This window comes from Saimiri boliviensis, chromosome 19 (genome assembly GCF_048565385.1).
Source record: "Saimiri boliviensis isolate mSaiBol1 chromosome 19, mSaiBol1.pri, whole genome shotgun sequence".
In the NCBI taxonomy this organism is placed as follows: Eukaryota; Metazoa; Chordata; class Mammalia; order Primates; family Cebidae; genus Saimiri; species Saimiri boliviensis.
In genome coordinates, this window is record NC_133467.1 from 23,901,627 (window position 1) to 23,927,183 (window position 25,557).

The following is a 25,557-nucleotide window of genomic DNA, read 5'->3' on the forward strand; positions in this document are numbered from 1 at the left end:
GGGGCGGTGGCGTCCCACGCACTTTGCGGCAGTGGGCGGGGTTCTGTTGCCTGAGTAACCGGATGCTGGTGTTGGTGGCGGTGTCTTCCTGTCTCTACGATACGTTTTTTCTAGTGCTGAGGTGCTGAGACAATGGTGAGTGCCGGGGTAGGCCAGAAGAACGGCTCTGGGGTCCTCGTTACGTAGCGTTCCAAGTCTTCGGGCGGATGGGCACTTAGAGTTGTCCTGTCCTTCCCACCTTCTCCCCATTATCTGTTTCCCTCTTCCCACGGGTTGTTCCTGCAGTCTCCTCGCTCTCCGTATTTCCTGCAGCACCCTGAATTCCGCTAGTGATACTAAATCTGCAGAGTAATGAAACAAAAAATTTAGGGTAAGGCATTGAGTCTCCTAACCTAAGGTGAGACAGTATTTCGAACAAACATTTTGTGTTTGCATTGTTCATCACGGCATTCTTAAAGCTCAGATTACCATTAACGCGCTTTAAGAGTGTGGGGTGGTGTTTATGTGACTGTGTCAAGACTGACCGGAATCTCCCTACATCTTGGAGTCTTTGCTTTTCTGAGTGGAGGAGCACTTCCCCCCCGCTAGTACGAGGGCCGTTAACAGGTATATATTTGATCAGCTGTCTTCTATACAGTTGGTTACCTTCTAGGTCTGTGCTTGTTTGCTCCCCTCCCCTCCCCTCTCCTCCCCTTCCTTCCCCTCTCCTCCTCTCTCCTCTCCTCTGGTCTCCTCTCCTCTTCCTTCTTCTCTTCTCGTCCCCTCCCCTCCCATGCCCTCTCCTCTCCTCCTCCTCCTCTTCCTCCTTCTCCTCCCCCTCCTCCTCCTCGTCTTTCTCCTTCTTCTTTTTTTAAACAGAAATTTCCCTGGGATTGCTTGGAGAGTTTCTGGAATTCACTGTTTGAGCATCAGCCCCAGAAATTCTGAAGGAATAGGAATAGGACTCGGTATTTGCATTTTAAATAAACCTACAGGTGATTTTAATTCACCCACCTGTTTGAAAGTACCAGGGTTCTAGTTAATTCACTTAACTACCGTATCTTTTAAGCGCTTGTGGATAATGGACTGGAGGATAGAAAGATCTTTAGATAGTTATAGCTATGAATTTAGAAACAGAGCCCCACCCACCACCCCTTGTTTCTTCATACTACTCAGCAATCCTTTTTATTACCCCAGTTTTCCCTTGCACATTTTCTGTAAAGACATTTTCAGACCTTCCCTTTATAAAACGTTGTCCCTTGTCCTCCTCGTTTCTCCTTTCTAACCATGATGGAGTATAATAGGCCATTTCTTCAACCTCATGCTCCCAGCCTACACGTTAATCTATATTTTTGCCCAGACTTCAGTCTTGTATTTCTATTATAGAGAAAGAGATATTAAAGGATAATCCATCTATCTTTACTCTTGATCTCATTTGCTCCCATCTGTTACAAAACATTTTGCTTCCAGTTGTCTTTTTTCTTTCCTGTGCTTTCAGCCTCTTCTTCTTCAGTTTCTTCTCCTCAGTGCTCAAGTCACACATCTTAGGAAAATTAAGTAAAGCAAAAGCATGTCTTTCATCCTGTGTTTATTCAGTTATTTCCCAATCCTCCTATCTATCAATAAACTTCTTGAAAGCATAGTGTTTTTACTTATATCAAACAGAGAAAAGTCTTTTACCTGGCTTCTTTAGTGGCTTCAAGAAAGTTGTTCTTAAGTTTCTAATGGCCTTTTATATGCCAAATCCACTAATTATGTCTCAAAATTTATATTGCTTAGTCTCTTTGTGACAACTGAGGTTTATAGAATTAATTCCTTTCACTGGTTGTGCCTGGTTTTTGAATGTCATTCTTTGAAATTTACTCTTAATTACTTTCATTTCTTAGTCTTTACATTTTCCTTTGGTGATTTTGTCTGCTCACATAAATTCTACTAATGCCTTTGATTTTGCTTCTAAATTTCAGTTTTTCTCTCTGATCTACTAGTGCCTAACTCAGTTTTTCCTGAACATGTCTGTCTCAAAGGTCCCTCAAACTTAACATGATCAAAACTGAACTTGCTATTTTTCCTCCTGGTGTCTTCTATTTACACAAAGTTAAATAATGATACTACTATATTATAACCTAAACTAGAAATAAGAGTTATCCTACATTCCTCCCTCTTTTATTCTTCCCATATTCAGTTGGTCACTAGATCATATTTTAGTTTGTCATCTCCTCATTTCTTGATTATTTTATTAGTGTCTTTTACAGTCTGGTCTGGAAATTCTCCAACCCACTATTTTCTCTGCCACAAGAAGGATTTTTAAAAAACCCAACCTGTTGATTTACTCACCTCTTTAAAACTCTAGATTCCCCATTTGCTACTGTAAAATGTCTAGAATGGTGCGCAAGTTCATCTATGAACAAGCACTCTTCTGTCTAACTTTTGCCTTTCCCTTCCCATATATATATATGTGTATATATATTTAATTTTTTTTGCCTTTTAGCTACTTGCCTTTCATTGAACATACCAAGCAACGTTAAACTGGTAGTATGCCTCCTCTCTCTACTTTGCACTTGCAATTCCTTCTACACAGAATACCTGCACCACCTTGTTGCTTGCCAAACTCTTATTTATTTTCCTGTTACAGGCCAACGGGTTCTTCTTCCCCACTTCCTTGAAAGGCCAAGCATTGAGAATGCAGGAGTTGCAGCAGAGAAAGAGTTTAATGGAGGCAAGGTAGCGAGGTTTGCTTTGCTTTGCTTTGCTTTGCTTTGCTTTGCTTTGCTTTGCTTGCTTGCTTGCTTGCTTTCTTTCTTTCTTTTTCTTTCTTTCCTTTCTTTTCTTTCTTTCTTTTTTTTCTTTCCTTTTTGAGATGGAGTTTCACTCTTTTTGCCCAGGTTGGAGTGCAATGGCGTGATCTTGGCTCACTGCAGCCTCCGCCTCCTGGGTTCAAGCAATTCTCCTGCCTCAGCCTCCTGAGTAGATGGGATTACAGGCATAGGCTGCCACACCTGGCCAATTTTGTGTTTTTAATACAGACAGGGTTTCTCCATGTTGGTTAGGCTGGTCTTGAACTCCTGAACTCAGTTGATGCACTCACCTCAGCCTCCCAAAGTTCTGGGATTACAGGCGTGAGCCACCACACCTGCCTGGGTTATGGTTTTTAAGGATAATTTTGTGGGTAGGCGGGTAGGGAGTGGGCACTGCTGATTGGTTGGGGATGAATTTCTAGGAGTCTTCAGACATATGAAATGTTTTTCAATTTCCAACTTTATAATGCTTTCTCCTAATAGTTTTTTTTTTTTTTTTTTTTTAATAGACAGAGTCTTGCTCTGTCGCCCTGGCTGTGGAGTGCAGTAGTGCGATTTTGGTTCACTGCAACCTCTGCCTCCTGGATTCAAGCAATTCTCATGCCTCAGCCTCCCAAGTAGCTGGGACTACAGGTGCATGCCACCATGCCTGGTTAACTTTTGTATTTTTAGTAGAGACAGGTTTTTGCCATTTTGGCCAGGATAGTCTCTAACTCATGACCTCAGGTGATCCACCTGCCTTGGCCTCCTAAAGTGCTGGGATTACAGGCATGAGCCATGGCACCCAGCTAGCATCTGCTTTTTATTCATCCAGAATTCCTTTTGTTACTTTAATTGCTGATTTGGAAGAATTGCAGTTCCAAAGATCCACAGGATTTCATTTACTAGAAATGAATCAGAAAGTATAGGGCATAGATTGCAGATATGAAACTTTAAAAAAGTTTATTTTCCTATATTTTGTATTACAAATGCAGTTTAGAGCCTGTTATATTCTTGTTTAGTAGGAAACAGTGATATTTGCAGAACTGAATAGTAAGTGGTTAATATAATGCCATAATCTTCCTTACATGTAGCTTTTTATTTATTTTTTGCTTTTCTTTTTCTGCCTTTTTATTCCCAATTCTTTCTCATTCACCAGTTACTCATCTATTGAAGAAAGTATTTATTAAGTGCTTTCCGTATACTGGTTACTGGTGGCTATACATTGACTAATAAGATAGTACAGAGTGGTCCCTACCTTATGGAATTTATGGAGAAAAACAGATATTGGAAAACAAATTATAAGTGTGAGTTGGGTTAGAAAAATGACAAGAGAAAAATGACAGGGTGAGGTGGAAATTAGTAGTAAAATAGAGTGATCTGAACTAGCCTGGGGTGATCAGGGAAAGCCTCCTTGATGATAAAACTTTTTAATTCCTTTTTTTTTTTTTTTTTTAGTTTTGGAGAAAATTTACATGAATAAATAAATGATCACCTCATATGATGATAAGTACTATGAGGGAAGTTTAACTAAGTAATGCAGTATTGGTTGGTTCCAAGAGCGAGTAGCCTTGAGTAGGACAATCAGGGAAGGTCCTCATGAGGATGTGAATTTTAAGCTGAGATCTCAGTGATTAAAAGGAGCTTGCCAGGTGGGGAAATCTAGAAGAAGAGCATTCCAGGAAGAGTCAATAGCAAGCACAGAAGTGCCTTAGAGGAATAGGAGGGAGCTAGTGTGGCTGGGGCTACAGAATGAGAGGATGGCTGAAGGAGAAGAGACCTGAGAGGCAGGAAGGAGCCAGGAATACTGAGACTCGTGGAACTTGGGAAGGATTTTAGATTTTATTCTAAATGCAGTAGGATTATGTATCTTATATATTTACCTATTCCATCAAAATATTTTATTTTCCTTGGATCTGCCTTATTTAAACTTTAGCCATATTAATTTGGCCTATTGGTGCTTATTTTTATCTTTTCTGTAACATTTATGATCTTATAAACTTTGGGAAATATTTTTCTGACCCGCTCTTGTCTTTGAACTTCAGAGGCTCCTAATTTTATCCCTTATAGTTGGCATTTCATAATTTGTTTTCCCTTTTCTGGACTTTTTCTTGTTTGTTTCTATAATATCTTTTCTAAGGTGTGGCGAGCAGAGCTGTATATTCCAGGTGTGTATGCATTATAGTTTCAGTGTGGGAATTATGTTTGCCTCTGTGATCCTCACCTGGTATCTTTCTTGATTATGCTAGAGCATATTATTAAAGTATCTTATTTTCCAGAAATACCTCCAGTATTCCCAATGAACTTTGTATTAACTTCTTTTCAAAAACTGTCTAAACTACTTCACTTCCAAAGTTGTCAATATTTTAAAACTCTCTGTAAATTATATGTGAGAAACTGTAGCTATTAAAATGTACTGCTTAATTCACATTTATTTTCTGATGCTAGACACTTTGCCTTATTAAGTTGCTATTGTTCTCTTTCCTGACTCATCTTGTATACTGTGCCTTCTTCATATTTTTAGACACTTTAAAATGTATTTTCATAGCCACACATAATGGCTCTAGAGCTCTCTGATAGATGTAAATTTAACTTTTATCTTTTGTTTTCCATAGTTCCAATATATACAAGGTAAATCTATATGCTATATATGTTTCATATTTATTTATAAAGATATTTAACTTATTCTGTTGTAGAAATATAGTAAAACTAGTCATTTTTAGGAATTAGAAATTACAGAAGTAAAAATAAAATTTGTAATAACACTACCTGTATATAATCACTATTAATATTTTGATGTAATATCCTGGTTGCATATATAGTCATAGATATAAAGACACACACAAACACACATGTATCTATCCTTTAAAATATGATTCTATTATATTCATTGTTTAGAAGTCTGTTTTTTCTCACTTACCATATCTTGTACATTTTTCCAGATCAGTTTTAATAACTGCAGTTAGCCCTCGATATCCATGGGTTCTGCATCCAGATTCAACCAACTGGGGATTGAAAATATTTGAAAAAAGTAAAAATAAAAAATTACAATGATAACAAGTACAAATAAAATCAATGCACTATAACAACTATTTACATAGCATTTGCATTGTATTAGGTGTTGTAAGTAATTTAGAGATGAATTAAAATATAGTGGAGGATATGCATAGGTTACATATAAATGGATGTCATTTGACTTAAGGGACTTGAGCATCTGAGGATTCCGGTATCTGGAGGAGTCGTGGAACCAATCACTGCAAATACTGAAGGACAATTTTACATTTTATTCTTTCATTTACTATGATTTAACCAATCCATTTATTAATTTGTTCTGTTAACATGATCACTAACGTATTTTTGTGAACACATTTTTTATAGACATCCATAATTATTTCCTTACAATAAATTAAAAAGGGAATAATACCTGGGGTGTGAGAGGTCATGTGCATTTTTCAGGGTTTCAATATACATTGCCAGACTACTCTCAAAATAGTTTTGCCAATAAATACCCTGATAGCAGGTGCCTTTTTCTTCTAAACTCTAAACTGGTATTTCTTTTTTTTTTTTTTATTGCATTTTAGGTTTTGGGGTACATGTGATGGACATGCAAGATTGTTGCATAGGTACACACATGGCAGTGTGCTTTGCTTCCTTCCGTCCCCTCACCTGTATCTGTCATTTCTCCCCATGCTATCTTTTCCCACCTCCCCACCCCCCCGCCCCTCCCCCATTTCCCCCCAACGGACCCCAATGTGTAGTGCTCCCCTCCCTGTGTCCATATGTTCTCATTGTTCAACACCCGCCTATGAGCGAAAATATACGGTGTTTGATTTTCTGCTCTTGTGTCAGTTTGCTGAGAATAATGGTTTCCAGGTTCATCCATGTCCCTACAAAGGACGTGAACTCATCGTTTTTGATGGCTGCATAATATTCCATGGTGTATATGTACCACATTTTCCCTATCCAGTCTATCATCGTTGGGCATTTGGGTTGGTTCCAGGTCTTTGCTATTGTAAACAGTGCTGCAATGAACATTCGTGTGCATGTGTCCTTGTAGTAGAATGATTTATAATCCTTTGGATATATACCTAGTAATGGGATATATTACATATATATGTCTAACAATAGATTTGAACTTTTAATAAAACTGTCACCTGCTTTGCTCAGAATATTGAGAGAAATGTTATAAATTACTGTATGTTCTTGTAGATGAAAGGCACTGTTAATACCTACAATATTTCTTTGTAATTATTGTTTTCTATCTCTCATAAATTGTTAAAATTCAAGATTTATTATTTGCCCATAGTGAAGAATAAGTTAGCCTTTCTTTAACATTACTTGTAGGGAGATTTTCCAGTCTTCTCTTGTGTGCTTATTTTCAAGTTGTGGTATGTGGAAGTACAAACAAACTGATGTAGAGCTAGAAATCTAAAATTTCAATCTTTATTCCAGTCCTGGCCTAAGCACTTATGAGCTATGTGTTATGCAATCTTTCCCCCTGGATAATTATTTTCTCAGACGTAAAATCAAAATAATACTTTCTGTTTAGATTACCTTAAAGCATTTTTTTGTGAAAATCAAGTAAGTTGATATGAAAGTAATTTTTAAACTGTGATATGCATATAAAATGTATTATTTTCATATTAACCAGATGGCTGCCTAATGAGAAGATAGTTGAGGAAAATGGAAGAGATTAAAATATAAAACAACCTTCAGAAATAAATATTTGAGGATAATGGTGTTAATGCAATTTTGTGGACATCGAAAAATTTACTTTTATATATTAAATTCCCTCTTCCTAAATTTCTCTTATAGATTCATTTTCCTAATGGAAACAAGAAAAAGCTGGTGAAAAGGGAGGGAACCATGGGAAATGGCACGGATGGGTCTTGGGACCAATTTCAGTAATGGTCATATGTTTTTTGGGGGTAGGGGCAGCTAAACATGTCTGATACGTATTTAGCAGGTATTAGGTGTGAGATTCCTGAATTTCTACTCAGTTTAAATGGATTAGCTGGGAACATTTACTTTTATTGCTGGTCATGTGAGATTTTATTATTCCATAATTTGACTATGAAAGTGCAACGAGACCATTTAGACCCAGCTGTTTCTTGCCACTTCGGCTCAGAAATTTGGGACTAGAAAAACTGAAAATCCCTTCAACTAGTGGCAATTATAGTTTTACCGTTTATGTTAAACCATATTGCTTTTTAGGAACCTTATTGGATTTTACTGCATGCACTGAAATCTCTAAAAGGTGAATATCTGTATATCTTAGCTATCTGAACGTTTTTCATAATTAAACATTTTCAAGTTTTTATCCAAAGAAAGAATGACTTCTATAATAATATGATCCATTTTTTGTAGCATTTTCACATAAAAATTAGTATTGGCCTTATGATTTTATCTTATCTCCCAATACGCTTAACACCTACATTGAGGCATGCATTATTAGAACACTTTTGGAATCAAACTTGAAATAATAAGCATTTATATTCAGATATAGAACAGAAGCTCTTAAACGAATCTTTCTGCCCTACTTTTGAGTTCTTGCAATATTACATATATCCAAGATACAAAGATGAACAAGGCTAGATTTCTTTCTTCAAAAGCTCACAGTCTTGGAGGAAGAGAAAAAAGAGGAAGAGAGATACATGATACACTGTAACATTGTAATACTAACTTAGAGAAATTCAATTTCTTCATTTATAAAATGAGGATAGTTCCCTCAAAGGGATATTATTATAGCTGAATTATAAATTGTTTAGCCCCATGCTGTATACACAGTAAGCATCCAATAAATGTTAGCTGTTATTACTGTTGCTACTGCTGTTATTTCCAAGTGTTAAGATAGAGACGTACTGAATGTGGGAACACAGAAGAGAGACTGATGGTAGAAAGAATGCAAATTAGAAACAAGATTACTTGACTTTCCAGCTTTTCTCTGTGCTATTTTTCATTCACTGAGCTTCAGGTTTTCTTTAACATGTGAATATGCATAAATCCAAAATTAAACTTACGCATATTAATGCCAACACTGATTCCCTAAACTTACTGGAAGGCATTTGGAGATTAAGTAGGAAATTCTGTCATTGTGGTTCATTGTTCAGGGTTCAGCCTAGTGTCCTGTACAATTAAGAACTTAACAGTTGCTTCCCCCACCCCACTTTCTTTTAAACATTTTTGTTCATTGACCCAGATGTCCCTTTGGGTGATTTTGAGTGGACACAGTATACATAAAGTTGGTGACTATTCAGAAGTACTTGAGGTAGTTCTTATTTGTATGATTTTTACCCAATTCTTTTTGGTTTACATTGTTTTTTCCCCCAGTTTTACATAGACTTCAGCTGCACTTGCTATTCCATTTGCCTGGAATCCTCTTCCACTTTTTTTCAGACCTGTGTTCAAATGATGTCTCATCAGAGAGGACTTCTTGTCCACCTTTCTAAAGTAATACCTCTAGTTGCTCTATGTCCCCTTATACTCTTCATCTTCTTTTTTTTTCATTTTAGCACCTGACAAAACCTTTGCAAAGCTGCTATTTTAATGATGATAGTGCATGACACTTAGAGAATGTTTTCTATTTTTAAAGGCATTTAAGATTCTTAACTAATTGATATTGTCCTTGGAAGTAGGTACTGTATTTACAGGGAAGAGATATCAATGTCATCAAGGAGCAGAAAGGCACAAACATCCAAGGAAGAAGGCTAAAAAGATAGTTGAAAAGCAAGGAAGGTAACTTTCCACTGAATTTTCCTCCTAGTTACTTGATAGAGACCAGGAGTGGACGAGTTTTGATCAAGGGCTATTCATCTGTAGAAAAAAGTCTAGAACTCTGGGTCAAAAATAACTGACTCTTTTATTCCGAGAGAGAGAGCTCTAGCTTCATTTAATCAATTATTTTTCAGTTTCTCTTGAGTACCAGGCACTCTTCTGAGCAATCAGTGACAAAGTCCCACGCTTATGGAGCTAAAATTTCTGGGTAGACGCAGAATAAACAAACATATAGTATAATGTGAGGTTTTGATAAGTGTTATGGAAAAAAAAAATCAAACAAGACAAAGGGTGGAGAAATTGGCATATAGTTGGCTGGTCAGAGAAGCCTCCTTACATTGCTGACATATGAGTGGAGACCTGAATGAAGTGATGACGTGGAAAGCCCTGGGAATCCTAGCAGGATGCAATGACGCAGAGGCAGGAGCCTGCTTGGTTTATTGAGTAACCAGTGAGAAGGCCAGTGTAACTGAAGCAGAGAAAGTGAGGGAGAGGGTGGCAAACGCAGGTGAGATAGATGAAGTAAAGAGGTAGCCTGAGACCAGATCATACAAACCTTATGTGGCATGAAATCAGTCTTTTTAAAAAAATTAAACAAAATTTTTGTGGTTATATAGCAGGTATATGTGTGTTTGTGTATTATATATATGTGTGTATATATATAACATATATACACCCATAATATATTTGGGGTGTGTGTGTGTGTATACATTTATATACAACTACTATATATTAATATATAAATATATATATTTAATACTCTAATATCTAAGTATGTACATGAGATATTTTGGTACAGGCATGCAATGCATGATAAACATATGGAAAATTGAGTATCCGTTTCCTCAAGTATTCTTTGTGTTAACAATCGAATTATGCTCTTCTTGTTATTTAAAAATGTATAATTAAATTATTATTAACTCTAGTCACTCTGTTATGATGTTGAATACTAGGTCTTATTCAGTCTTTTTGGTTTTTTTGGTACCCATTAACCATCCTCACCTCCCACACAACCCCCTACTACCTTTCCCAGCCTTCTATTCTCTATCTCCATGAGTTCAGTTGTTTTGATTTTCACATCTCACAAGTAAGTTGGAACATTCAATGTTCGTTTTTTGTGCCTTGCTTATTTCACTTAATGTAATGACCTTTAATTACATTATGTTCTTGCAAATGACAGAATCGCATTGTTCTTTATGGCTGAATAGTACTTCACTGGGTACATGTACCACATTTTCTTTATCCATTGTTTTGATGGACACTTAGGTTGCTTCTAAATCTTGGCTATTGTCAATAGTGCTGCAATAAACATGGGAGTGCAGATATCTCTTTGATATGCTGATTTCTTTTCCCGCAATAGTGGGATTGTTGGATTATAAGGTAGCTCTACTTTTAGTTTTTTGAAGAAGCTCTAAACTGTTATCTATAGCGGTTGTACTCAATTTTACATTCCCAACAACAGCGTATGAGTGTTCTCTTTTCTACACATCCTTGCTGTTTGTTACTGCTTGCAATTTGGATAAAAGTTTTTTAAATTGGGGTGAGATGATACCTCATTTTAGTTTTGATTTGCATTTTCTCATGATCAATGGTATTGAGCACCTTTTCATATCCCTGTTTGCCACTGGTATGTCTTCTTTTGAGAAATATCTATTGAGATCTTTTGCTCATTTTTTAGTCAGATTATTAGATTTTTTCCTGTAGAGTTGTTTGAGCTCCGTGTGTATTCTGATTATTAATGTCTTGTCAGATGGGTGGTTTGCAAATATTTTCTCCCATTCTGTGGGTTGTCTCTTCAGTTTGTTGATTGTTTCCTTTGCTATGCAGAAGCTTTTTAACTTGATGCACTCCATTTTATCCATTATTGCTTTGGTTGCCTGTGCCTGTGTGGTGGTGTTCAAGAAATTTTTGCCCAAACTGATGTCATGGAGATTTTCCTCAGTGTTTTCTTTTAGTAGTTTGATAGTTCGAGGTCTTAGATTTAAGTTTTAATCCAAATCCATTTTGATTTTATGTTTGTATATGGCCAGAGAAAGGGGTCTAGTTCCATTTCTCTGCATATAGATACCCAGTTTTTCCAGCACTATTTATTGAAGAGGCTATCTTTTCTCCAACATAAGTTCTTGGAACCTTTTTTGAAAATGAGTTTATTGTAGGTGTATTGATTTGTTTCTGGGTTCTCTATTCTGTTCCGTTAGTCTATGTGTCTGTTTTGATTACTATAGCTCTGTAGTATAATTTGAAGTCAGGTAATGTGATGTTTTTCAGTTTTTATCATTTTGTTTAGGATGGTTTTGGCTATTCTGAGGCTTCTGTGGTTCCATATCAATTTTAGGATTGTCTTTTCTATTTCTACTCTTCGAAGAATGTCATTGACATTTTGATAGGGATTGTATTAAATCCGTAGATTGCTTTAGGTAGCATGGACATTTTAGCAATATTGATTCTTTCCATGAACACAGACTATCTTTTAATTTTTTAGTGTTTTATTCAATTTCTTTTATCCATGTTTTAAAGTTTTCATCATATAAATATTTTACTTCTTTTGTTAAGTCCTATGTATTTTATTTTGTTTGTGGCTATTGTAAATAGGATAACTTAAAAAAATTTTTTTTCAGATTGTTCACTGTTGACATATAGAAATGCTACTGATATTGGTATGATTTTTGTACCCTGCAACTTTACTGAATTTATCATTTCTAAGAGTATTCTGGTGTAGTCTTTAAGCTTTTCCAAATGTAAGATTATCTTATCTCCAGACAGGGATACTTTGACTTCTTCCTTTCAAATTCAGATGCCCTTTCTCTCATCTGATTGCCCTAGCTAGGACCTCCTATGTTGGATAACAGTGGTGAAAGTGTATACCCTTGTCATGTTCCAGATTGGAGAGGAAATGCTTTCAGTTTTTCCCCTTTCAATATGATACTAGCTGTGGGGTTGTCATATGTGGCTTTTATTATGTTGAGGTATGTTCCTTCTATATCCAATTTTTTGATGCTTTTGTCAAGAAGCATTGTTGAATTTCATCAAATGCTTTTTCAGCTTCAGTTGAAATGATCATACGGTTTCTGCTCTTTATTCTGTTGAGGTGATGTATCACATTGATTGATTTGCATGTGTTGAACCATCCTTGCATCTCAGGGATAAATCCCACTTGGTCATGATGAATGATATTTTTATTGTGTTACTGAATTCAGTTTGCTAGTATTTTTGAAGATTTTTGCATCAATATTAAATATACTGACCTGTACTTTTCTTTTCTTTTCTTTTCTTTTGTTGTGTTATTGCCTGTTTTTGGTATCAGGGTAATACTGAGCTCATAGAATGAGCTTGGAAATATTCCCTCTTCCTGTATTTTTTGGAATAGCTTGAATAGGATTGGTATTATTTCTTTATATGTTTTGTAGAATTCAACAGTGAAACCATCAATCAGGTCCTAGGCTTCTCTTTACTGGGAGACTTTTTATTGTGGCTTTGATCTCATTACTTGTTATTGGTCTCTTCATGTTTTGGGTTTCTTCTTGGTTCAATCTTGGTAGGTTTTATCATTCCAATTTATTGGCGTAGTAGCCATGAATGATCTTTTGATTTTCTGCAATATCATTTGTAATGTTTCCTTTTTCATCTCTGATTTTATTTGATTGGGCCTTCTCTCTATTTTTCTTACTCTGGCTAAAGGATTATCAGTCGTGTTTATCTTTTCAAGGAATCAACTTTTTGTTTCATATATCTTTCGTATTTTTTTATATTTCAAATTCATTTATTTCTGCTCTGATCTTACTATTTCTTTTCTTCTACTAATTTTGGGTTCAGTTTGCTCTAGGTTTTGTAATTTTCTAAGGTGCAATCATTAGGCTGTTTATTTGAAGTTTCTCTCTCTCTCTCTCTCTCTCTCTCTCTCTCTCGATGTAAGCACTTAGAGCTATAATTTTTTTTTCTTAATACTGCTTTCACTGAATTCCCTAGCTAGTAACATCCCATAGCTAAGAGTATGTTGTTTCCATTATCATTTGTATCAAGAAAATTTTCAATTTTCTTTTTAATTTCTTCATTGATCCACTCATCATTCAAGTCATAAAGTCTTAGAGCTGAAAGAGCCTTGCTTTTTGTTAAGAGCAGTGATTCTGAAATTGAGGTTGTAATGTGTTAGTGGATTGTAAGCTCTAAATTGCAAATAATAGACAGCTTTTTAAAAAAGGTATAAAAATATCAGTATACTTCACACACTGAGAATAAGAATTGTTTTTGAGACCTTTTTCCAGTTGTGGGGTATGTGTGTATGTGGTTGTGAGTGGGTGTGGATGTCTACTGTTCCTAATGGAAACTGGTTCTTACTATAGGTTAAGAAATGAAAAGGGAACAGGAAAATGTTTATGAACTATTTATCTAGTCTTATTCCCAAATTTATAGGTGAAGAAAGTAGTTGGGATATACTGAAAGGCCCACATGTCTTCTCCCTTAGTGTTGTGCTCCCATCTAGATGTGATGTGAATGTCTGTATGTGTATGTGACTGTTCCACACTGACACAGTTCTAATTTCCAAACGAAGGAAAGAAATTGCAAAGTTTAGTTAATACCGTATCAATAAGTGCTCACTTCACTTCTGTTTTTTTAACCTCATCTATGATTGTCTTATTTTCCTATTTTTCCCTCTCTTTTCTTAAATACCTTCTAGTTCTCTAGGAAAGAAAGATATACAAAGTGAAGCTAGAGAGAGGGAGAAAAAGAAATCCAGGACCAATAAAGAGGGAGAGGGACAGACATCCAAAATCTAGGAGACAAAAGAAATGTCTAGGGCCAAGGAGAAGTAGAGGCATCTCTGCCCCTATCACTCCTGCTTTCTTCAAGATCCCCTCTGCCTTTTGCACAGGCTATAGTCTTTTGGGAAGGCAGTGCTGGTGGAGAATGAGTTCATTTTCTTTCAAAGACATGGATTGGGCATTTATTAATACCTCTGTATCCTGCTGTCTGGCTCTCTGAGTCGGGACTCAGTAATGTATTGAGGAGAGGAAGCTCCTTGAGAGCAGGGTTTCTCCCCTCCCCTCCCCTCCCCTTCCCTCCCCTTCCCTCCCCTTCCCCCTGCCCCTCCCCTCCCCCCTCCCCTCCCCTCCCCTCCCCTCCCCTCCTTCATTTCCTTCTTTTTTTTCTGGAGACTGAGTTTTACTCTTGTTGCCCAGACTGGAGTGCAGTGACACCATTTCAGCTCACTGCAACCTCCACCTCCCGGGTTCAAGAGAGTCTCCTGCCTCAGCCTCCCGAGTAGCTGGGATTACAGGCACTTGCCACCATGCACAGCTAATTTTTTGTATTTTTAGTAGATAGAGGGTTTTACTATGTTTCACTATGTTAGCCAGACTGGTCTCACGCTCCTGACCTCAGGTGGTCCACCCGCCTTGGCGTCCTAAAGTGCTGGGATTACAGCTGTGAGCCACTGTGGAAAGCAGGGCTTATTTCATACTCACCTTTGTAGTCCCTTAGTAATAGTTTGCTTAGAAGACTATCCTAATTAATACACTGAGCTTTTGAGATATTGTTCCTGTTATATGGTTACGTTCCTACTGATACAAACGAGAAATCTGTAGTCTTAAAGACAGGATTTTGGAAAAATTTTAAGGGGCTTGATAAAATGACTCCAAGGCTTTAAAAAAAGAGGTTTTTAAAATACATACAACACATGTATATACGAAATAGATGCACACCTTTGATTAAATGTTTTTAAAAATGCCATGAGGAAGATATTCTTGAAATGATTAATAGCATTTTTAAAATTACTGCTTTTAATCGTTTAACATACTGTTATAGAATTTGTTAGGTGTTAGCAAGTGAAGAGAATTTATTAGATGTTAGAAAGCAGTTGAAAAGAATTCACTGAATGCCACTCATTTTTCATAAGAGTGGCTGTTTGAATCTGATAATTTCATCAATACGTTAAGAGCTTTAAACTTACTTGGGGCTGATTGGGCAAAGGATAAAAAGAAACCCCTAAGATTAGGTGCTTTTTTATGCAAGGAATTAAAGAGAAATGAAATTATTAACCTGGCATAAGCTGTCCTTTCATTAAAATGGTTCCTAAAGTTCTGATGACTGGAGGGGATATATTAAAAACAAGAGGAGGATGCCCTGCCTGTGGAGTACCCATTCTTTGATTCCTTTCTTAATGAACTTGCTTTCACTTTTCTTTAAAAAAAGCAGCTTATTATCTTATGAGTCAGAATGTGAAAGCTCTTTTTCTTAGTAGTTAATATCATTTATTGAATGCCTACTGTATATATTAAATTCTTTTCATGTAAGGACAACCTCAGTTTTTAAAAACACTGAAGATTGTACTTCTAGAAAGTGGTAGGGCCCAAATTTGAACCTGTTAAGCCTAGAGCCTTATGTTCTTTCTAGCCTACTAGTTAGGGTCATGATGTTTAAAATTTTTAGTATCTTTTTTTTTAAGTTACTTTCTCTGCTTTTATGTAGCTATAGAGAGAAATTTAGCTTCCTTTTTGAAAACTCAATTTCTAGAGTATATGGGTGATATACATTTTTTAGGAGCTCATAATTCATATTTTGATACTTGATTGGGCCTCTATGAAATTATGATTTAATGAATAATTACAAGGCAAAAATTGAGGGTATTTGTGAAATGGCTTTTTGGCCAGGATATGTTGAATTCACATGAACACTAGGTGGCACTCTTCCATCATTGCACACCTCTAGGAAAAGCTATCCTTTATGGATTTTATTAGTTGCTTATTAATTTTAATCATATTGATGTGGCATTTGAATGCTATTCATCTAGAAATCACAGATGTACACAGTATCACAGATGATTTCTCTTAAAGGGAAAGACACACATTATTTCTTTCCTAAATTGGAAAACTTTAGGCTAAATGATGAAACGAATCTTTGGGATTAAGCTTGAAAAAGATTGAAAATGTGGACTTTAAAAAATTTTTGGAATATGTTACTTTACCAAAATATCCTTTAACTTATTTAAAAAACATAAACAGGAAACTACAAAATAAAAATAATGTTTGAATTACATGAGGTAATATAGGCAAATGCATTCCAAAGAAAACACTGTCCTAATATCTTCTTTGGACAGACTATCTAATGATCACTGCTTCTAACGCTTGAGGATATAGTCACGAGTTTTACCACTTTCATAATGTTAAATTCGTGGTTACAGCCACTTAAATCTGTATCACTTTACTGTAAAGACGATATTTTCTCCATTGTCTAATATCCAAAAAGACTCATTCTTCCTCTCATGAGGAAAATGCTGTCAGAATCAGTAGCCAACAGTAGCTAATGGGGAATAGTCATAATTTGCAATGCATGTAAAGCTATATGTATATTTAGCATCTGCAGCATTTGGTATATGCCATACAGGAATAAATGGAAACAGTTTGGTTTGCATATTTTGCATAGAGCTACTTTTCTTTTCTCTATCCCTGCAACCAGGGCTGCTATATACTACATATAGGACATTGCACAATTATGAGTCAGTTGCTGATATTCTTATTTACTTCATATTTTTCTAATAGATAGCAATAAGATGTTCCGAGGAAGGCACTTTTTCTGTTTGTACAAGAGTACTAGATGGACTAAAGAACAGCCTTTTCAGATTTCTTAGCAATGATACTGCTCGTCTATGCCATTGACTCTTATTCTTGAAAGAAAAATCTAATTTACTACAAATGTTAGGCAGGTTTAGGGCCTCCACAATGGATGGATGCCATCGAATGCCATCCTACTATATCTCCTCATACTTCACCTCCAAATCATACTGTCTTTGTTGTTTGTTAAACTTGCCAAGGTCCATGTTCCCCCCAGAGCTTTATATTTTTTGTCTACCTGGAATTTTTTTTTTAACCCCAGGTTTCTACATGACTGGTTTTTCCTCATCCTGTTTTGACATCTCAGATTGAGTGTAGTTGTTTATTCTAGTTAAAGGGGTACTCCCTAGCTCACTGCCCCTAATAATTGGCATGTTTACTTATTTATCCTATTGTTTTTGTAACACTATTTATTTACTATATTTTTAGAGATGGGGTCTCACTGTGTCGCTCAGGCTGTAGTGCAGTGGTATAGTCATAACTCCAACTCCTGGGCTCAAGTAATCTTCCTGCCTCAGCTTCCTGAGAAGCTGTGATTACAGGCATGGGCTATCATGCCTGGCTATAACATATTATTACAAGAATTATATATTTATTTTTATTTTTACATTCTATAAAGGGAGACAGAAAATTAATAAGTAAGCTCCATATCAATAGGGCCTTGTCTGTCTTCTGTCTTGAATATCCCCCATGTCTATTGCAGTGCCTGGCAAAGAGAAGCCATTCAATATGTTGAATGAATGAAGGCATGAATAAATTCAACTTTTAAGGCATAACATTTCAATTCATGATAGCCAGTAGAATTCTGCTTTTTAAATTTATTCATTCAACAAATACTTGATATATATCTACCGTATGCAGTGCGTATACCTAGTCCCTTGGGATGCATCCATGAGTCATACAAAAATATCTGCACTAAAAGGGCTTGCATTCTATTGGGGCAGATAAGCAATAAGCAATAAACATATTAAGTATAGTATACATTATATTTGAAGGTAAATAAGTGCTATGGGAAAAATGATTAGGATAATGAATGTTGGGAGTATTGATAGTGGTGCTGAATATAATTTAAAGGGAGGTGGCCAGAGTTAGTCTTGTGGAGAAGAAGCTGATACCTGAGCAAAGTCTTGAGGGTAAGAAAGGATAAGCCATATAAATATTGGAGAAAAGTATTACAGGAAATAGGACAGTCAGTGGACAGATTCTTAGGCGGGAGCATGCAATGTGTTCAATAAACAGTATTGCTAAGACAAAGTAAGCAAGAATGACAGTTGTGGGAGATTAGGTCATTTGGATCACTCGAGGCCAGATCTTAGAGGGCTTTGTGGGCATTTTTGCAGAAATTGATGAGCTGGTCCTAAATTTGATATGGAAATGTGAAGGGCCCAGATTAGCCAAGATGTTTTGAAAAAGAATTGCAAAACTAGAAGACTTATAATTTCTGGTTTCAAAACTTACTGTAAAGCTACAGTAATCAAGACAATGTGGGCCAGAGTCAGTGGCTCACGCCTGTAATCCCAGCACTTTGGGAGGCTGAGGCGGGTAGGATCACTTTGAGGTCAAGAGTTTGAGACCAGCCTGACCAACACAGTGAAACCCTGTCTCTACTAAAAATACAAAAAAAAAAAAAAATTTGCTGGGCATGGTGGCATGCACCTGGAGTCCCAGCTACTTGAGAAGCTGAGGCCGGAGAATCACTTGAACTCAGGAGGCAGAGGTTACAGTGAGCCAAGATCACACCATTGCACTCCAGCCTGGGCAACAAGAGCAAAACTTAGTCTCAAAAAAAAAAAAAAAAAAAAAAAAAAAGGACAACTTAATGGTATAGGGATAGACATATAGATTAGTGGAACAGAATTGAGAGTCTAGAAATAAACCCTTCATGGAAAATTGATTTTTGACAAAAATGCCAACACCATTCAATGAGGAAAGAGTAGTTTTTTCAATAGATGGTGCTAGGACAATTAGATATCTACATGTAGAAAGATAAATTTAGACTAATCGCACATCATGCATGAAAAGGAATTAAAAATGGATCATAGACCTAAATGTAAGGCTAAAACTATAAAGCTCTGAGAAGAAAGTATAGAAATATATCTCTGTATCCTTGGGTCGGGTGAAGCCTTCTTAGATATGACACCAAAACACAAGTGACCAAAGGTTCTCATTTCCTCCCAAACAAAAATGGTGTGGAACTGGCAATGTGAGACAGGAAGGACCTATATCCATATATTTGTATTAGTCCATTTTCACACTGCTGTAAGGCTACTACCTGAGACTGGGTAATTTATAGAAAAGAAGTTTAATTGACTCACAGTACCACATGTCTTTGGGGCCTCAGGAAACTTATAATCATGCCAGAAGGCAAAGGGGAAGCAGGCACCTTTTTCACAAAGTGGCAGGAGAGAGAGAACATGCAGGGGAAACTTTAACTTTTGAAACCATTAAATCTCATGAGCCCTCCCTCACTCAGCGGGGAAACTGCCCCAATGGTTCAATCTTTTCCCACCCGGTCCCTTTCTCAACATGTGGGGATTATAATATGAAATGAGATATGGATGGGGTTACAGAGCCAAACCATATTATTCCACCCCTGGCTTCTCCTAAATCTCACGTCCTTTACACATTTCAAAACCAATCATGCTTTCCCAGTAGTCCCCCAGAGCCTTAACCTATTCCAGCATTAACTCAAAAGTTAAAGTCCAAAGTCTCATTTGAGACAAAGCAAGTTTTCTCCACCTGTGAGCCTTTAAAATCAAAAGTAAGTTAGTTACTTCTATATTTTAGAAGTGGGGGCACAGGCATTGGGTAAATGTTGCCATTCCAAATGGGAGAAATTGGCCAAAACAAAGGGACCATAGGCCCTATGCAAGTCCAAAACCTGGCAGGGCACTTGTTAAAGTTTTTTTTTTTTTTTTTTTTTTAACTCGTTAAATCTTAAATCTCCAAAATGATCTCGTTTGATTCCACGTCTCATATCCAGGGCATGCTGATGCAAGGGATGGGCTCCCAAGGCATTGGGCAGCTTCTTCCCTGTGGCTCTGTGGGGGACAGCCCCCATTGCTGCTTTTACAGGTTGCAATTGAGTGCCTGTGTCTTTTCCAGGCACATGGTGCAAGCTGTCAGTGGATCTACCATTCTGAGGTCTTGAGGACATTGACCCTCTTTTCACAGCTCCACCAGGCAGTGCCCCTGTGGGGACTCTGTGTGGGGGCTCTGATCCCACATTTCCCCTCTTCGTTTCCCAAGTAGAGGCTCTCCATGAGGGCTCTTCCCCTGCCGCAGACTTTTACCTGGACATCCACGTGTTTTCATACATCCTCTGAAATCTAGGTGGAGGTTCCCAAAGCTCAACTCTTATCTTTTGCATAGCTAGAAGCCCAACACCACATGTAAGCCACCAAGGCTTGGGTCTTGCACCCTTTAAAGCAATGGCCCGAGCCATACCTTGACCCCTTTTAGCCTTGGCTGGAGCCGGAGTGTCTGAGACTCAGAGTGCCATGCCTCAGAGCCACACAGAACAGTGGGGCCCCAGGCCCTGCCCACAAAGCCATTTTTCTCTTCTAGGACTCGAGGCCCGTGATAGGAGGGGCTGCCACAAAGATCTCTGACATGCCATGGAGATATTTTCCCCATTATCTTGGCTGTTAACATTTAGCTCCTCATCTTTTATGCAAATTTCTTCAGCTAGCTTGAATTCCTCCCTAGAAAATGTGTTTTTCTTTTCTACCACATGGTCAGGCTGCAAATTTTCCAAACCTTTATTCTCTCTTTTTTTAAACATAAGTTCCAATTTCAAACTATCTCCTTTTGAACATATCTGACTGATTGCTTTCACAAAATGCCAACTCACCTCTTGAATGCTTTTCTGCTTATAAGTTTCTTCTGTCAGTACCCTAAATCATCTCTCTTAAGTTCAAAGTTCCACAGATCTCTAAGGCAGAGGCAAAAGGCCACTAGTCTCTTTGCTAAAGCATAGCATGAGTGACATGTACTCCACTTTCCGATTATTTTCTCATCTTCATCTGAGACCACCTCAGCCTGGACTTCATTGTCCATATCACTATCAGGATTTCGGTCAAAACCATTCAAGAAGTCTCTAGGAAGTTCACAACTTTCCCACATCTTCTTGTCTTCTGATTTTTCCAGACTTTTCCAGCTACTGCCTGTTACCAAATTCCAAAGATGCTTCCATATTGTCAGGTTATTTTGATAGCAGTTCCTAACTCTGCTGATACCAATTCTCTGAATTAGTCTAGTTTCACAGTGCTTTAAAGAATACCTGAAACTGAGTAATTTATGAAGGAAAAGGTTTAACTAACTGATGGTTCTTCATGGCTGGGGAGGCCTCAGGAAAGTTAACAATCATGGCAGAAGGCAAAGGGGAAGCAGGCACCTTCTTCACCAGGTGACAGGAGAGAGAGAATGCAGGGGAAACTGCCACTTTTAAAACCATCACTTCTCCTGAGAACTTGCTATCACAAGAACAGCATGGGGGAAACTGCTCCTGTGATCCAATCACCTGCCACCAGGTACCTCTTTTGACACATGGGGATTTTAATTCAAGATGAGATTTGGCTGGGGACCCAGAGCTAAACCATGTCAGTACTCAAGTGGGATAACTGAAGTTTACTAAAGGGACTAGTTACAAAGTTATGGGTAGAGTTAAGAGAAACTAACAAGGGATGGTACAGGAAGCAGAAGTTAGGGTTAGTGACAACATAGAGCCTTTACTATTTCTTGATCTGTCAGGGAAAAGGGAGAGAATTAATTACCAGAGAGCAGCTATAGTGGAAAGGCTGTCTGACATGAGCTGTGGTCTTCATTGCAGAGGAGAAACTTAACCAATGTGAGGAGGAAGAGGAAGTAGAATAAATATCTTGGCCTCTTTGTTCTTTCTTTGATTTGTAGCCACTAGCTCCTACTGGTCAAACCCATGTAAAAGTCCAAGGGCAAGGGGGTGCTTTGATGAAGTTCATGCAGGTCAGCTGACCAGGCTTAGAACAGGATGGAGAGAGCAGAGTGAAGGTCTGGAGGGACAAATGGAAAATGTCTAGCACATCTACTTTAGGCCGAATGGTGCAATAGCTATGGGGTAAAGGAATAACAAGACTTGGCTCAGTGTGCTTGTGACCTTGACAAGAGTTGTTTGTTTGGAAAAACTCAAAGATAGCATTTATATTGTTATTTTCTGTGTTATCAGATGATTTCTAGCTCGATAATAAAGTCAGTTTTCTAACTGAATATTAAGTGAGAAGTTTATAATTGCTTAAATATTTTCATGCCACTATAGTTAGATGTAGATGCAGAATTTATTTATTGATTAAGAGCCATGTCTCTTTATGGAATGCAGTTCAGTTAATTGCTGGCAAGTGATCTCTGATGGATAACTCTTGTCCTGAAGTTACTTACTATTTTTTCAAGTATATTCTTTTAAGATGCTAGTCAGAGAAGCCATATTTATCTAAAAAAGTAAGAAAAGATGTCCTCTTTGAGAATCTTTCTGGAAATATAAGTAAACATACTTAAAATTTAATTAGAGTTTTGGGGGAAGTTTTTTGAATATGGAAGAGTGGAGTTTTGCCATTTTATCAAGATCTATTGCTGTGCACATTTATTTACTCCTTTAGATCTTTATTTTGTTGAGTATTTATTTGAGTATTTTAAGGTCCCAGAACTAGGAGAACCGCATTGGAGTTTCCATAGAAATAAATGATATAGCTTCTGTCTGAGAATTTCATAATTTTACTAGAGAACTTTTTTCTCCTTTCCATTTAGAGCATTTATTTATTTAGAAGTTTATTAAAATTTAAATGTTGTTTGTTGTTGTTTATTGTACTTTAAGCTCTGGGGTACATGTGCACATCCTGTGGGGTTGTTGCGTAGGTATGTACATGCTATGGTGGTTTGCGGTCTCTGTCCCGACGTTGCCTATGTCAGGCATTTCTCCAAATGTTTTCCCTCCCCAGCCTCCCCACTCCTTGCTGTCCCTCCCCTTGACCCCCACCCCCCAACCTACCCCAGTATGTGATGTTCCTCTCCCTGTGCCCACGTGTTCTCATTGTTCAACACCTGCCTATGAGTGAGAACGTGTGGTGTTTGGCTTTCTATTTCTGTATCAGTTTGCTGAGAATGATGGTTTCCAGATTCATCCATGTCCCTACAAAGGACGCAAATGTTGTTTTTTATGGCTGCATAGTATTCCATGGTGTATATGTGCCATATTTTCTTTGTCCAATCTATCATTGATGGGCATTTGGGTTGGTTCCAGGTCTTTGCTTTTGTAAACAGTGCCGCAATGAACATACATGTGCATGTGTCTTTTCAAAAGAAAACATTTGTTTTTAAACTAATTTTTTAAAAGTGAAAAGTGATTGCAAAAAGTGTTATACTTAGTGCTTAAAGAATTTAAGTGAAATAGGATAGTTAACTAAATTTAATAATTTACCTAATTTTTCCTTCTGTTATAATTTGTTTGCCTTTATTAATAAGAAATGCCAAGTTAGAGTTCACGAATTAGATTTATCATACATGAAGTCGCTTTTTACTTGAGCTTGCCTTCTGTCTGTCTTTACGAGACAGATTTATGAAGAAGCAATTGGTCTCTGAGAACAACCTGGACAGGCTCAAAACTGGTTATGGTTACACTAAAGTAAGGTTAATATTTGACACTATTCAGTATAAGACAATTACTTGGTCTTTGAAAGAAGCCCTAGAGGAAGACTATTTAATAAAGGATAGGTACAAAATAAGTTAGTGCTTAAAATCTAGCCTCCGGTAATGGGATAATACAAATATTTTCCCTGTGTTTTTATTTCTATTGTACTTATCACAGTGGCATCTAAGTAAAGCAATGTGAATTACTATGCTTGTTTGCCCACTATGTAGGTAATACATTTTTAATGATCTGCTATGGTCTCAGAATGTTCAAGGCAAATTTAAAAGTTCCTTGTTTGGAAGCCTCTTTTCACTCACCCTTACTGGAAGCAGCTGGCTTGAGGGGGCAGATTCTTAGATGATGTTGATCTCCTTCTATATATATATATATATTTTTTTTTTCTTAAAAAAATCAGGATACATGTGCAGAATATGTAGTTTGGTTACATAGGTATATGTGTGACATGGTGGTTTGCTGCACCTGTTGACTCATCTTTTTAAGTTCCCCCTTCTCAACCCCCAACCTCCAATAGGCCTTGGTATGTGTTGTTCCTCTCTCTGTGTCTATATGTTCTTATTGTTCAACTCCTACTTATGAGTGAGAACATGCAGCATTGGTTTTCTGTTCCTGTGGTAGTTTGCTGAAGATGATGGCTTCCAGCTTCATCCATGTCCCTGCAAAGGATATGATCTCATCCCTTGTGAATCGTGGTATATATGTACCATATTTTCTTTATCCAGTCTATCATTGATGGGCATTTGGGTTGGTTCCATGTCTTTGCTATTGTAAATAGTGCGGCAATAAACATGTGTGCATGTGTCTTTATAGTAGAATGATTTATATTCCATTGGGTATATACCCAGTAATGGGATTGCTGGGTGAAATGATATTTCTAGTTCTAGATCCTTGAGGAATTGTCTTCCACAATGGCTGAACTAATTTACATTCTTACCAACAATGTAAAAGCACTCCTGTTTCTCTACAGCCTCAGCAGCATCTGTTGTTTCCTGACTTTTTAATAATCACCATGCTAACTAGTGTGAGGTGGTATCACATTGTGGTTTTGATTTGCATTTTTCTGATGATCAGTGTTTAACTTTTTTTCATATGTTTGCCACATAAATGTCTTCTTTTGAGAAGTGTCTGTTCATATCATTTGTCCACTTTTGAATGGGTTTTTTTTTTCTTGTAAATATGTTTAAGTTCCTTGTAAATTCTAGATATTAGATCTTTGTCAGATGGGTAGATTGCAAAAATTTTCTCCTATTCTGTAGGTTGTCTGTTCACTCTGATGATAGTTTCTGTTGCTGTGCAGAAGCTCTTTTAAGTTTAATTAGATCCCATTTGTCAATTTTTGCTTTCGTTGCAATTGCATTTGGCCTTTTTGTCATGAAGTCTTTGCCCATGCCTATGTCCTGAATAGAATTGCCTAGGTTTTCTTCTAGGGTTTTTATGGTTTTGGGTTTTACATTTAAGTCTTTAATTCATCTTGAGTTAATTTTTGTATCACGTATAAGGAAGGGGTACAGTTTCAGTTTTCTGAATATGGCTAGCCATTTTTCCCAGCACCATTTACTGAATGGGAGATCCTTTCCTCATTGCTTGTTTTTGTCAGGCTTGTCAAAGATCAGATGGTTGTAGATGTGGGATGTTATTTGTGAGGTCTCTGTTCTGCTCCATTGGTCTATATATTTGTTCTGGTACCAGTCCCATGCTGTTTTGGTTATTGATGCTGTTGATTTCTATTATTATGTCATTCAAGGTG

General features: G+C 37.1%; 1 protein-coding gene across 5 annotated transcripts in view; it reads left to right on the forward strand.

Annotated features, from left to right (window-relative positions):
* The window catches only part of NME7 (NME/NM23 family member 7), a 148,847-nt gene that overhangs the window by 61 nt on the left and 123,229 nt on the right, over positions 1–25,557 (forward strand). For 4 of the 5 annotated variants that reach the window (XM_003928103.4, XM_003928104.4, XM_074390217.1 and 1 more), the window contains exon 1: positions 5–135. The exons of the other annotated variant lie outside the window; for it this stretch is intronic. In XM_003928103.4, the coding sequence (XP_003928152.1) occupies positions 133–135 (3 nt within the window). In that variant the 5' untranslated portion in view covers positions 5–132. Of the gene's footprint in view, positions 1–4; positions 136–25,557 lie in introns of those variants that run through there. 5 annotated transcript variants of the gene reach the window in all.